At 35.6% G+C, this 16184-nt stretch overlaps 1 protein-coding gene across 3 annotated transcripts in view; it reads left to right on the top strand.

Annotated features, from left to right (window-relative positions):
- The window catches only part of Cdh12 (cadherin 12), a 1114520-nt gene that overhangs the window by 861824 nt on the left and 236512 nt on the right, over positions 1–16184 (top strand). For 2 of the 3 annotated variants that reach the window (XM_029469979.2, XM_029469980.2), the window contains one exon: positions 13720–14014. The exons of the other annotated variant lie outside the window; for it this stretch is intronic. In XM_029469979.2, coding sequence (XP_029325839.1) covers positions 13720–14014 — 295 coding nt within the window. The remainder of the gene's footprint in view (positions 1–13719; positions 14015–16184) is intronic. 3 annotated transcript variants of the gene reach the window in all.

The raw sequence follows: 16184 nt of genomic DNA, 5'->3' as shown, positions 1-16184 counted from the left end.
ATTTAGTGGTTTGCCCTTACTACACACTAAAACAAACTAACAAACAAAAGGGCAAAACAAAACTTTGATTTGATAACTATTAGTAAATGTTTTAATTCCTTTTAAATATATAAAGTATTAAAACATTACCAAGCATGTTATTAAAGAGCTATCATATTTAATCTGCTGAAAATATAAGTTGTAAGATGTGGTCACAACATGATGGAGCTCTGAGCATTGAAAAGAAAACCCAAACTTAAATGTCAGAGCAACGTAAGGAAGAACCTCAATTAGAGAGATGGTTCAGTGATAAAGAGCACACTGAATACTCTTGCAGGACCCAGGATTTTAATCTACAGTAGATACAAGGCAGCTTAGAACATCCTATAATTTCTATAACTTATAGATATTCTTAAAGGTTATGTAACTATAACCAATAATTAGGTCTAGGGAATCTAATTCCCTCTTGTGTCTATCCTCTTCAGGTGACAGGCATTCACATGGTACATACATGTTGCTTGTGTGTGTATGTGTGTGTGTGAGTACACTCAGGAGGACTTGATATTCATACATAAACATTTAATTGTCAAACAAATTGAACTAAGAGCATCACTCAATGGTTTCATTTCCAGTAAAATGTTTTTGTGTTTGTTTTTGTTTTATAAGACATGCTCTTGAGTAGCATAAACTTGCTTCATACATACAATATTAAAGTGGCTAGCCTTTGACCCTTGATCTTCATTTTCTTCTTTTAATCACTGAAATACAAGAGAGACACCACCTTTTGATGGTTGGTATTCTTGTAGCACTAATAAGTAGGGATAACTGTATGGGATATACAATATCAGGGAGCAAGATGAACTTTGCTTTGTTCATGTCTCCCCCTTAAAATCATATCATATCATCATAGTAACAAAGAACTAATTTGAAAGTTACAAATATAAACTCAGGGAGATGCAAAAGATGAAGATGATAGAAAAGGGCATTGTCTTTTCTAGTCTGAGACCTTGATTCTGGAAAGAGAATTTATACATTCAGGAAGGTAATAAATCTCTCTACTGATTAGGAAATAGGTCTGTAAACTCAAATAAATGTGAACATAACAAAAGGAAACACTGGAAATTGAAAGATGACTCACTATTAAGAGCACTGGCTGATTTTTGTGGGGACCCAAGTTAAATACCGAACATGCAAATGGTGACTAAACAAGATTTGTTTTCTTCCTCCACAATCCTCCCTCATTCCTCTGTCCCCTTTCTCCCTCCTTCCCTTAATCTGGTTTTGTGTTCTTTTTATCCTCTTCCTGCTTTTTTTTTTTTTTTATCATTTCTCTCAATGACATATATAAGCATCCTTCTTCTTTCTCTAAGTCTTCACTTTCCATCTTCAGCTATATTGAACCATTTGAAGTCTGAGTAACATCCCACCATTGTTCTTATCCTAAGTGTTTGGTGATTCCTGACCTACTGCATGCATATCTACATAGCTATGAACATATTCTCATAACCTAATAACCTGTCTTGGGGCTTTATGGGAATGGGGAGGCTTTTTCTTATACAGAAATATTCACCTCACCCTGTATGTTTCTTTTGCTTCTCCAGAAACAAACATAGCAAACTAATTTCAAATCTATTCTTCAGTAAAATGCATTTGCATCTAACTCCCTTCAGATGATTATTGATGCTGTTTGTTGCAAAGAATTTTGTGCAGGCAATTTTTTAACCTCCTGTTAATTAGCATGTCAACTGCGGGGAGTAGTGGTTCCAGCACACTGTGAAGTATTGCTAGGCCTCCTTGAAGAACAAGCTGAGAAATGACTCCAGATTACACAGAGCTCACACACAGCCCACCCTTTCTTTATGGTGTACACACATTTCAGGTACAGTTTCCTTCCAAGTAAGCTTAAGAAGGAAAGAAATCACATTAATTAAATTAGTCCCTCAAAAGGACTTTGGTTGAAACTTACTCTGTAGAGTGTTTGTTCCTTATTAATGAAACACTGAGTTTACTCCCTAGCAAAGCAAAAATGGATACAAAAGCAAGAAAATGAAGGGAGGAGGGGAGGAGGGAAGGAAGGAAGGAAGGAAGGAAGGAAGGAAAGAAGGACAACTTCATTATACCATTTAAAAGGTTAAAGGACGTGACTCACAGCAAGTAAATATTTATCCCCACTTTCCAGAGTCAGTAAATAATCAACACAATAAATCTATGTTTCCTTACCTTGGCTGAACTTGGAAAGATGCTTGTTGCATAAGCCTGATGACTAAATTCAATAGCAGGAACACATGTGAATATGCAAGTGAAGAACCTACCCCACAAGATTCTCCTGTGGCTTTCACAAACACATGTATCAAACACACACACACACACACACACACACACACACACGAACACATACACATGAACACACACACATGAACACACACATATGCATAAACACATATAAGCACACATATACACACTTATGGACACACACAAGACACACAGACACACACAGGCACACTCACACACATGATAAATAAAATCAAAAGTGAAAAACAAGATCCTGTCACCTTGAGTCAAACCTTCAAGAATAAAGGAAGCAGACCAACAGTTTCAGTTCTAGACTTTGAAGGTCTGATTGTGATTTCTTTGTCTCCTTCACATGGGGATTTGGACCTTGGCATCTTCTTGCTTCAATCTTTAAAAAAAGTATCTTTTAAATATTTTGCTAAGAATTGGTGAACAGGTAGAGAATACAATGAACCTACTTCCTTAAAGGATTGGGCATTTGATCTAAAATAAAAATCAGTTAAGTTATTTTAATATTTTTAAATTTTCTTGAAATCACTTTTCATTTTTTTTATTTACTAATAAATTATAAGGTTTTCAGTAATACCAACCACATACAAAGATTTTATTTTGGATTATTACTCATATTGATGCATAATAGAATTCACATTCTTTATTTGTAGTTTTTAATAAGTGGTGACATCTCTACCAAATGTACAAGCAAAGAATTTCATTTTCCTGCATGCCATTGAAGAGTTAGGTTGCATAAAAGTTTTTGTTATGTTATTTGTGTTGATATCATGTGAATAGCTTAATAAGTAAATCTTATGTAACAGTCATGCATTTATATAAAGACTAAGTGTCTAGACGGGCGTGGTGGCGCACACACTAATCCCAGCACTAGGGAGGCAGAGGCAGGCAGATTTTTGAGTTCGAGGCCAGCCTTGTCTACAAAGTGAGTTCCAGAACAACCAGGGCTACACAGAGAAACCCTGTCTCAAAAAACCAAAAAGAAAAAAAAAAAAAGACTAAGTATCAGGAAGCACTTGTCCCCAAGTTTGAGGATCCGTGTATTTGAACCCCAGTCCCTACTTGGTGGAAGAAGTGACTTCCAAATGCATAGCACAGTGTGGACAACCCCCACATAAACACAAATAAATGCAATTTTAAACATTTTAAAGGATTAGTCTGGAAACTACAAACATGATTAAATAGTAGTTAGTAGTAATGTATTTAAAATTACACCTGTGTGGAATAATGAGTTATTATTTTGAGTCGAAATTATGTACTTTACATTTAGAATTAACCATCCTTGTTTTATCTAATGCACTGAAGTATTATTACCTCCATTGATTTAAATAATACAAACATTCATTCAACCACAGCAGAAATTCTATTACTATTTAATGAAAAATATTTTGTATTTTATGAATGGTTAATCATGGAGAATGAAGATGTGCAAAGATATTTTATAACATTATACATGTAGAAGGAAAATTATTTTAATCTGCTTCTCAATTTTCCCATCAAAACCTTTGCAACAATCCATTGACCTAATTTTAGCAAAACTGTATATCAATGTATTATGACATCATAAACAGACAAAAATATACTCCCAATTAATTAAAGTTGTAGAATGTGACAACCTAATAAAACAGGCTGTTGTGACATGCATTCAGTATTCAAGGGGAAAACACTGAAGAAAACACTGGGAAGCAAGATATTTGTGTGTGTGTTTGTGTGTGCGTGTGTGTGTATGTGTGTGTTTCGGTTTTGTCTTTTCAATATCCAAGATACACAATACAGGTTTGAATATCAGCCTTTGTTGCTCCAGAGCAATATAAATTGTCTTGGTCTTCTTTGTTCTTTATTAGCATATCCTGGGGGAGTGTGAACCTTTTGAAACAAATCTCTATTTTCTTAAATAGAAGGTGAAATATTTCCAGATGATAAATAGCTCTTAGTGTGTTACCCAGACAGGGGAGCTTTCAACTCACACTGGGCTGTTGAAAGGAATTCTAAACATTACAAAGGAATATTCTGCTAGTTCAGGTCACTAAAAGCAAGCTAGCAAGAGATGAGTCCTCTCAGGAGACCAGCGTGTCATGGAATGGCAAATGTTCTTGGGCATTCAAGACCTTCATATACAAATATTTGCATTACAGTTTTATTTGGGTATGATTATTGAACGTCACTGAGGCTCGTCTTCAATTTTGTGTCAACTCTATGTTAACACATTCATTTTTGAGGCACCATGATTTGGAGCAAATAGGATTAAGGACAGATTTAATATTTTAAAAACTTATCAAGAAAAAAAGAAAAAAGAAAAAAAGAGTCCTTGTATCCAATTAAACATTTTCAACCTGAGACACCTTGATCATTTGTGTAATGCTTATTTTAAATTGGTTAATCTGTATGGCTCAGCCATGTGAATGAAGCCACTAAACTGCTGCTTTAGATCTTAAACAGTAGACTAACAAACACTGTAAAGAACATTTTCCTTGTATTATAAATATACATTTTACCTCAAAACAACTTGAGTGCACAATACAGTGGAAACTTTTGCCTTAACTCTAATTCATGTGTACAGAGAAGACTGTCAGATGCGTCTTTGCTTTATGCCCTCCACTGAGCTATGCCTCAAACCCCAGGGATTTATGATGTGATGTAATAAAGACCTACAGTACATCAATTAAAGCAAGGTTTATACAGTCTGTCTTTTTAAATCAATAGTTATTTTAATCAGAAGAAGCAATATGTTATATAACACATAAGAGACACATCAATAGGTTTTTGAGAGAGGATCTATTTCCTTGGAAGTATAATGACAAATAAGTAGATTTAAGTATGTCTCTTTTTTCACTTAAACCAAGAGAAAAATTCTAATGAGATGTTTGAACTTGTTCTGGTTCAATGGAAGAAAAATAAAGAAGCAAAGGATACGCAGAAAAATGAGTATACTGTGCATAGATTGTTGTTATATGGAGTTAGGCAATTTAATTCATTTTCTTGAAATAGTATACAGTTCTGTTTACAAAGGGGGAAATACTTCAATTTCAAGATCTGTATTTAAATTAGATAGGGAATGATCATGATATTATATTTATTTCAAATTATTTATTCATAGTAAGCAAATAAAATGAAATGCTAATAATTTTAATAAAATAATCAAATTATAAGGTTTTGGTTTTAGCCTCTTAATCTGTTTGTCAGTTGCTGTGATTTTTATTTAAATCAATTTTGACAAAAAAAAATGTTATTCTGCCTTAAAACTTTGCCTCCACTCTTGTAACCATATGATAGCAGCCCTATTTATAATAGTCAGAAGCTGGAAAGAACCCAGATGTCCCTCAACAGAGGAATGGATACAGAAATTATGGTACATTTACACAATGGAGTACTACTCAGCTATTAAAAAGAATGAATTTATGAAATTCCTAGCCAAATGGATGGACCTGGAGGGCATCATCTTGAGTGAAGTAACACAATCACAAAAGAACTCACACAATATGTATTCACTGATAAGTGGATATTAGCCCAAAACTTAGGATACCCAAGATTTAAGATACAATTTGCTAAACGCATGAAACTCAAGAAGAATGAAGACCAAAGTGTGGACACTGTGCCCCTTCTTAGAATTGGGAACAAAACACCCAGGGAAGGAGTTACAGAGACAAAGTTCGTAGCTGTGATGAAAGGATGGACCATTTAGAGACTGCCGTATCCAGGGATCCATCCCATAATCAGCTTCTAAACGCTGACACCATTGCATACACTAGCAAGATTTTGCTGAAAGGACCCAAAGATAGCTGTCTCTTGTGAGACTATGCAGGGGCCTAGCAAACACAGGAGTGGATGTTCACAGTCAGCTATTGGATGTATCACAGGGCTCCCAATGGAGAAGCTAGAGAAAGTACCCAAGGAGCTAAAGGGATCTGCAACCCTATTGTTGGAACAACATGATGTACTAACCAGAACCCCGGAGCTCTTGTCTCTAGCTGCATATGTATCGAAAGATGACCTATTTGGCCATCACTGGAAAGAGAGGCCCATTGGACTTGCAAACTTTATATGCCCCAATATAGGGGAATGCCAGGGCCAAAAGAATGGGAATGGGTATGTAGGGAAGTGGGGGGCGCTATGGGGGACTTTTGGGATAGCATTGGAAATGTAATTGAGGAAAATATGTAATAAAAATATTAAAAATAAAAAAAAGAAATTTATAGTAAGAGAATAAAAGTACAAACTCATAAATAATTCTGCTTAGACAGGTGTATTGGCAGAAGAGAGGACAGCCTGTTCTTTGAAATTTTGAATAGTTAAATAAATGGAACACTCTGGGAAAGTTCAGAATATGAATAAATTACTTTGCATTGAGCTTGTTCAAGCAAGTTGGGAGAAACTGGGAAAAAAAGCAAAATCTAAAATTTAGGAATAAGATATTTTGGGTAAAATGCGAAGACAGTCTGAATATACAGTTTCTCTTACATACTTAAAAAGTAATATAATATAGGTATAAATATCCTATCAGCAATGAAGAAAGCACTGGATTAAAATGAATGGTAAATAATCTATAAAAGAATGGGAATGCATCTAACTCCATCGTATTTGTCATCTCCAGTCACATATCTTGAATAAAAAGACATAATTAGTTGTGTTTTCATTCAACATAAAATAAGAGTTAACAAAGTTAGCAAAGCTAGTCAGTAAATTCAACTCAGAAATTCAAAACTCCAAGTTAAATCACTGATATTTAAATAAACAGAACATTTCGTTATCATGATTTGGAGAAAGCCAAATTTATCAGCAGTAATGATGCACGTTCCATAGTAGAAAAAAAATCATGGAAGGAATAAAAAATTGGGGAGAGCCTGTGCACTAACAAAGAAAAGCAATAAAATATGTTTTCTATAAAATAAAGGGATGAATTTTGAGATATTTAAAACTTATGAAAGAGTAAGTAAAGCCTGTGGTGTATTTTTTGGTAATTCTGAAAAAATATAATAAATAATTGATATTCCAAGAGACAGCACGACTAAGATAACTCTTTTAATTTACATTTATATTATTATTATTTAATCATTTTTTTACAGTCCAGTCATTATTCCCTTCCAGGTCTGCCCTCTGACAGTTCCTCAGCCATTCCTCCTCCTCCCCTATCTCCAAGAGGATGTACCCACCCTCCACCCCCACCTCACCCTCCACCCCACCCTACCAGACCTCCCCTCTCCAGGGTTAGGTGCTTCTTCTCTCACTGGGGCCAGACCAGGCAGTCCTCTGCTGTATATGTGTCAGGGGCCTAAGACCAGCACATGTATGCTGCCTGGTTGGTGGCTCAGTGTCTGAGAGATCTCAGGGGTCCAGGTTAGTTGACACTGCTAGTCTTCATATGGGGTGGCCCTCCTCCACAGCTTCTTTCAGTCTTTTTTTAATTTAACCACAGGTGCCCCTGCTTCTGTCCATTAGTTGGAAGTATCTCCATCTGACTCCTTCAGCTGATTGTTGGGTCTCTAGGAGGTCAGTCATGATACATCTGTCAGTAAGCACACCATAGCATCAGTAATATTGTCAGGTCTTGGAGCCTCCCCTTGAGCTGGATCTTAGTTTAGGCCTGTCCCTGGACCTCTTTTCCATCTTGCTTTTCTCAATTTTTGTCCCTTCAGTTCTTTCAGACAGGAACAATTCTGGGTCAGAGATTTTGACTGTGAGATGGCAACTTCATTCCTCCACTTAATATCCTGTCTTTCTACTGTATATGGATGCTAGAAGTTCTCTCTCCCCACTGAAGGGCATTTTATTTAAGGTCCCTCTCTTTGAGTCCTGAGAGTCTTTCACCTCCCAGGTCTCTGGTACATCCTAGAGGATCTCCCACCTCCTCCCTCCCAAGGTTTTCCTGTTTCCATTCTTTCTGGTGGCCCTCACCCCAATACATGAAGAACACATTCAGTTAGGGGCTCTCTTTCTGTTTCAGAGGTTTAGCCCATGGCAGAAAACAAGGCAGTATCTAGGAAGCCACGGTTATGGAAAAGTCTGTGAGATCCATACCGTGATCAGTGGGCAGAGTAACAGCCATCTAAGTCCATACCAGGGACACATTTCCTCCAATAAGGCCATTAATCCTTGTAATCATTTTAAATAGTGCAACTCCCTTGTGAATAAACATTCAGATATATGAACCTATGTGATTTCTCTGGGTATCATGCGAAAGCACCCCTGACACTTACCTGGTCACAGTAGCCTTTCTTAACTGTAGTTGGAGAGTCCACTACTCCTTTCTCATGTCCTTGACACTAAGGCCAGAACCAAGTGGCCAAAACTGCTAAGTTCTACTGCCTGATGGGGACAGAGTCTAGACTCTCCTTTCAGTCACATTTGCATCAGCTATTTTGATGGTTTTCTTCACTGTTTAAGCTCCTCATTCATTCCTCTGGACAGGCTACAATTACAACTGGTTAGGATCTTGCGCCAAGGTCACCTTTATTCCATTTTACATCAGGTTTTCCTGTAAATATTTTCTCTCCTTAAGCACAGGACTTTGCTTGAATAACAATTTTTTTTTTGGTGACCCTCTTTTCATCAAACTATAAATTTTTTATTCAACTTTGCCTAGCTTGTTCCTTTTCCTTATAGATTTGCATTGATGTGAACAATAATAACCACACAGAACACAATATGTAATCAGGCTGTCATGAGGTCTCTCCTGTCAAGACCAATAATCCAAACTCTTTCATTTAGCCTCAAGCGTATTTTCAGAGCAGGGGCAAAAAGCAGCCACATTCTTTGTCAAAATATCAAAAGAGTGGTGTCTAAGCCACTTACTAACATTCTTCTTCTCTGAAGCCTCTTGAGTTGGGTCATCATAAATTATGTCATTCTCTGTACTACTGTCTGTCCCAATTCTCATTGAACAGCTCATTAAACCCTATCTGAAGCTGAACCATGCAATCACTTTTGTACAAGGTCCCCAAATCTTCACGTGGTCAAGCTATTCACAGTAATAACCCAGTACCTGGTATCAAGTTCTGTCTTAGTCACTGTTCTATTGCTGTAAAGAGATACCATGTGAAAGGTATCGTACTGAAAATTAAGAAATTGTTGAAATGTATTTGGAACCTAGAAATTATTTACAGATCAAGAACAATTTTACAGAATACATAAATTATATTTTTAAACATTTTATGATTTAAAAACATATAAAAGGAAAAAGGCATATTAGACAGTTGGTGTAAAAGTTCTTTGTAAATGTTTGCTTCAATCTTCTGCTGTTCCTTTCTCAAGACAACTATCCTCTTTGTCACCTAAGAGCTATCCTCATTTCTCTCCATCTCTCTTGGACAAGCATGCCTGCTTCAAGGGCTTAGGGCATACAATGCAAGCACGTTTTGGTATGGGGAAAATGTGAAAAGATGTTAGACACTTACTGGGCAAGCCTGAAAGCCTATGTCTGGAAAAGAAACAAATAACAAACAAACTATCAAACCCACTTAAACAGCAAGAGAGATAAATCTGTGCCTGTAATTGCAACACTCAAAGGAGATGACAGACAGAAACAGGAAAACTCCTGCATGGCTGGCATATAAAGTCTGTCTTACTATGCACAAGCAAATCACAAAGAGGCTCTGAAATCTGAGGTTCTTTTTCTCAGCTCTACATAAGAACCATGTCATGAATGAGCTTACACAAACTCATACACACACACAAATACACACGCACACACACACACACACATATACATACACACACACACACATACACTCACACACACCATAAAAAATAAGTATTTTATACTAAATGGCTAAATTTAATTTGATACCATGTCTGTAATATGTTTATCTAGCACATTCATGTGTAAATAGAAATTTTTGTACGTGAAACAATAGTGGTACAAGTTTTCTTTCATTTTCATAGGAAAAACTACCTTTCTAAAATCAGATAGTTCTACTCCAACTGCCTCCCTGTCGGCATGTCTATTAAATGTGTCCTGGTAAATGGCAAATGAAAATAAAAGTCACTGCTGTGTATATTTATATAAACGCTTTTTCCATTTGATGTGCACTTTTCAACTCACAGAAAATACAAACGAGCTGCCTTTTAATGCAGCAGTTGCAAACCACATTCAGAGATAGGCTGGTAAACATTTAACTTTAGATTAGCTTTCTCCAACTTTTAAGCACTGAAATTCAAGATTTGCTTCCACGCTGAACCTAGGCCTCAGCATCTTTTTTTAAGCCTCTCTTGGCATCTCATTTTCACGCACCATCTGAGATGACTTGGAACACATCAGAAAATAACACCACCGCTTCCACAAAACAACTATCTGGACAGTGCCTATTTCTGCATCCATCATTTATGGGACTCTTTCTGGGGAGATTTTATTTTAAGTGTCAATACTAAAGGGTGATCTTATTAGAGTTGGCGGTTTCAGTCTGCAAAGGGTGTTGCACCTACTCAGAGAAACCTTATTTTTAAAGCTTGGCATAAGACACAAATATAGCACTTAGTTTTTATTATTTGTGATTTTTATGTAATTAATAATTTCTGCATGTGGTATTTTAGACAACTCCATGAAGTGATGTAGTATTATATTTTTAACAATTTACACCATCCAAAGAGGAGAAAAGGCACCCTCAGTTCTTATGGAAATGAGACATAAAATTAGCCACATGCCATAAACTGAGCTTCAATTGCATCACCAGAGAACGGGAGAAATCAGTTTTATCTATGGAGATCCATTGCTGGAAACACTGAAGGATCAACATTTTCTAAGTCTCATAAAATGCCACATTTTCCATCTTTTCAGTTACTATTTATTTTAAAGAAATAAACAGAAGAAAACACACAAATGCACACTCATTTATGATATGCAATACATATCATTTATGAGAAATTGGTCAATGCGTTTAATTCTACCAATTTCAGTATATGAATACAATGCAGAATTGTAAAGCGTGTATGTATGTACAAAATGTATATGCATGTATGTATATGTGTGTGTTTATGTGTGTGTGTGTGTGTTTTGTATGTAAAATTTGAGACTGGGTTTCTCCGTGTGACCTTGTCTGTTATGAAACTTGCTCTGTAGACCAAACTGGTATGGAATTCACAGGTATCCTTCTGCCTCTGCCTTCCATGTCATGAGATTAAAGACATGAGCCACTACCACTTGGCACTAAAAAACACAATTTTGAGGACCGCAAATGATATGGAGAAAAGATTATGGGTTTAGTGATTGGAAAATGTCTACCCAGTGTTTTCTTTGCTTTTTTTTAAACCAAGTATAGCTACACAGAGAAATAACTATATGATTACATTTGCAAAGCAATATAATTTGCTTTGCCATTTTTACTTTCCATGTTTCTGTATCTATATAATCAATATATAAAGAATTAGACTGGAATAATGATTCACTTCTCAAATCTCAGCACTTGGGCAGTTGGCTCTGATGGGTCTCTGTCACTCTAAGGCTAGCCTGGTCTACAAAGCAAGTTCTAGACCAGCAATGACAACACAATGAAATCCTATCTTTTAAAAATAGAAAGTATGTTTTTAAAAGTTGTCATTGAGTAAAAACACAGGGCTTATCTTATGTGTAATTTTCTGTTAAAACTTTGTTACGTTATTTACTTAGTGAGATTTTACAATATTCAAGAAGCTATTATATTAATTTTCATATATATTGATTAACTAGATACTGGGTAATTTGATGGGGTTAAACCCTATACCTATTTTGGTCACCAGGATACCACTGTCCATCAGCAGATAATCTGAGAAGCCTATGCAGTGACTTTGATATCTTTCTACATTTTGCTGTGCTGAGGCTGGACAGATACTCAGGGTTTCACATCACTTGGTGGTTTTCAGAGAACCTGGGTTCAGTTTCTGGAATCCATTTAAGGACTCATAACTCTCAGTCACTAAGAGGAGAGTGATGTCCTCTTCTCACATCCCTGGAAATCAGAAGCATATGTGGTACACATTCTTTATGTACACAAAACATTCATTAGACCCAAAGTAACAGTAAACAACTTTAAAAGACACCATCATGTAGTTCACCACTAAAATGATTTGTGCATTTAGCAATGTATTTCTAACTAACTGCTTTAGCATTTTTTAAAAAATGTTTGCTTCTGATTATTTAGTCTTTGTGAGACTAGATATTTTAAGTTAGAAGGTTAAAGATGGACATTAGAGGAGAGAATATCAGCCTCTGGATTTAATTTGGATTTTGATGGGGCTGACAGCACATCAGCTTACATATTTTTAAGTCAGTTTGAAAAGCAAACAGTTTTGACTTTAATCAAATGATATGGAATTTTCTTTTTGTAACTTTACTTGAATCAAACTGTGAAAACCCAATTAAGATTTTCACTCAGTTCTCAAAATATCTGCACATATCATTTAAGCCATTGCAAACTGGTTACTGCTCATAAAACCATCCCTATTGCATTGAGCCTTTGCCTGTCTTATACCTTAACATAAATTTGAAAGTGAAAGTAATACCCACTGTACTGAATATCTTTAATAGTGTGCCTGACAATTGTGATTTGAAATTCATAAGTTCAAAGAACATTTTTCTACAGCTTGATTTTATGCTTCAAATTCCCCATGCTTTATAGCAGTTAAAAAAAAAAAAGATGGAAAAAATAAAAACCTTCATCCCATCTTGGCAATTCCTCTTATGCTGAAATGCAGTGCGTAAAAACTTTTAAAGGATAATCCAAATTGTAGACTTTCTCATTTTCCTATTTCTTTAAATATTTTCCTCAACCATTCAAAAATTCACATTACATTATATGCTACAGCAAATACACTTCAGGGAAAATTTAGATGTAAATGCAAATTCAAAACAAGAATGATTTCATCTTAATAACATTTTGAATGGTGTCATACTGAAAATAAACCAAAATGTTTAATTTGATGTTTAAACATGGAACCAGAGATGACATTTTTAACTCCATTTTGCAGTGATAACTTTTAATGCCAGTTCATTCAAGGCTAAGTATAAAGAATGTATAACTGAAAATGATGTCAATTCTATCTTCTGTGTTGAACCATTAATAAAACCAAAATCATTGTAACAAAATATTTTCTCATAGAACAACACCTGTATATATATTTTATGGCAAACACAAAAATGATTACAGTTACTATTAAAGTTTAAAGTTCTTCTCTTTAAATGGTGTATTGATTGAAATAGATTCTTATGTAAACTTGGAGAATAAACAAACATCTATTCTCAAAGAAAAAGTATAAAATATTTTAAATAATGATTGAAACAAAATAACATAATTTATAAGAACATATGTTAAAGGGATAGACAAGATGGCTGAGGAGTTAAGGGTGCATTCTGAATTTTCCCGCCATCCACATTTAAAATCTCAATAACCAAGAAGGTGTAGACATTACATAAAAGACTATTAAGTAGTAATTTAATTTATCTGATAAATAAATTGTCTTTCTGTTTCTCAGCTACATTCTGACTTGGATAAAGGAGAGGGCACTGTTAAATACACGCTCTCTGGAGATGGTGCTGGCACTGTATTTACAATTGATGAAACTACAGGAGACATTCATGCAATAAGAAGCCTGGATAGAGAAGAAAAACCTTTCTACACTCTTCGAGCTCAGGCAGTGGACATAGAAACCAGGAAGCCACTGGAGCCTGAATCAGAGTTCATCATTAAAGTCCAGGATATTAATGACAATGAGCCAAAATTTTTGGATGGACCTTATGTTGCTAGTGTTCCAGAAATGTCTCCTGTGGGTGAGTAGACAAATCAAATTTCTATCAGATGCTATTAACCAACAGACTACATTTTCTTGGTACATTTTGGTGTAGATATCTTATTTATAAGATATCAATAGTGTTCACTTATAAAATGTTAATATGCCCAAGAAACTGTTTACTCTTTCTAGAATACAGACATTAGAATATGTGCCTTTTTAATATTTCCTAATTTATTGATTTACTTGAAATAACCATATATTATTCAACGATGGAGATAACTATATACCAAATACCGCTGAAAACTACGTAGTAATTCTTAGCTCAAACTAAAGTATTAAGTAATGCATTACAGTAGGATCAGCAATGGGCCAAAAAAGAGGTATTTTCATTTTTCTGTGGTTTCTTTTTCATCCATTCACTAATTAATTTACTCTATATCCCAACCACAGACTCCTCTCTGTCCTCTCCTCCCTATCCAATTCTCTCACTTCCTCTCTCCTCATTCTACCTTCCTTTCTCTTCAGAAAAGTAGAGGCTTCACATGAATAACAACCAACCACAGTTGGTTGTTATAGTAGGACTACCTGCATATTCTCCTATTGAAATAAGACAGGACAACAGAGTTAAGGAAAAAGGATCCAGATACGGGCTGGAGAATCAATGACAGTCCCTTTTCATACTGTATGGGGACATACATGTTTTCCAAGCTGCACATCTGTTACATATGTGTAGGGGGCAGAGGTTCATGCATGCTCTCTAGTTAGTGTTTCAGACTCCACGAGCCTGTATGTATCCGCATTGGTTGATTCGGTAGGTTTTCTTTTGTTGTCCTTGACACCTCTGGCTCCCTCAAACCTTCCTCCCCTTCTTCCACAAGACTCCCAAGCTCTGCTTAATTTTTGTCTGTGGTGCTTTGCATCCATTTCTATCACTTGCTGGGTGAGGCCTCTTGCATGACTGTTATGTACAGTCTGTAAGTACAGGATAATATCATTAACAGTGGCAGGGGTGGTCTCCCTCTTATGTCATGGGTTTCAAGTAGGGCCAGTCACTGGTTTGCCTTTCTCTCAGTTTCTGCTCCAACTTTATCCCTGAAGATTTTGTAATCAGGAAGATCTCCCAACTACAATGAAAACTACTCCCCACGGATAATTTATTTATTCATTCTTCAGTTGACAGACATCTGCTTGTTTCTTGATTGTAGTTATTATAAATAAAGCTGCTATGAACATAGTTGATCAGGTGTTCTTATGATATGATAGAACATCTTTCTGATTTTTTCTTAAACAATGTGAGAAGTGTAAGTAAGAATCTCCGAGTCTTCATTTGCATTTACCTGATAACTAAGAATGTTAAACATTTCTTTAAATGATTTCCAGCTATTAAAGATTTATCTGTCTAGAATTCTATATTTACATTCATACTCTATTTTAAATTGGATTATTTGATTTGTTGATGTCTAATTTCTTGAGTTCTTCATGTGTTTTGGATGTTATTCTTCTGTCCACTATAGGGTTGGTGACAAACTTTTCGCATTATATATGCAGTATTTTGTCCGATTGATTATGTCCTATACCTTAAAGAAGTTTTACAGTTTCATGAGTTAAGTGTTAATTATTGATCTTTATGTCTGGGTTGTAGGAGTTCTGTTCACTTGTCTCCGGTGCCAATGCATTCAAGGCTATTCTCCACTTTTTCTTCTACCAGATTTAGTGTATCTAAACTACAAATAACTCAACATAAAACTGGAAGGTCTTTGATCCACCTCAGACTTGAGTTTTGTGCAGGGTAATGGAGATAGATCTTTTTCATTCTTCTACATGAAGACAGCCATTTAGGCCAGCACCATTTATTGAAGATACACTTTTTTTTTCCTGTTTTATATTTTTGGCTTCTTTGTAAAAATCAAGTGTCCATAGGAGTGTGGTTTTATTATAGCATCTTCAATTCAATTCCATTGATCAACCTGTCTGGATTTTTCCCAATACCATGTGGTTTTTATTACAGTTGCTCTGCAGTACAGCATGAAATCAGGGATGGTTATGCCTCCAGCAGTTCTTGTATTGTCCAGGAACAGTTTTGCTGTCCTGGATTTTCTGTTTTTAAATACGAAGTTGAGAATTGACCTTTTAAAGTCTTTAAAGGATTGTGCTGGAAGGTTTTTCAGAAAGGTGTTGAAACTGCAGATTGTTTTTGGTAAGATAGC

Source organism: Mus caroli, unplaced genomic scaffold (genome assembly GCF_978045245.1).
Source record: "Mus caroli unplaced genomic scaffold, Mus_caroli_1 scaffold_16, whole genome shotgun sequence".
NCBI classification, from domain to species: Eukaryota; Metazoa; Chordata; class Mammalia; order Rodentia; family Muridae; genus Mus; species Mus caroli.
This window is presented reverse-complemented; position numbering and strand designations above follow the sequence as displayed.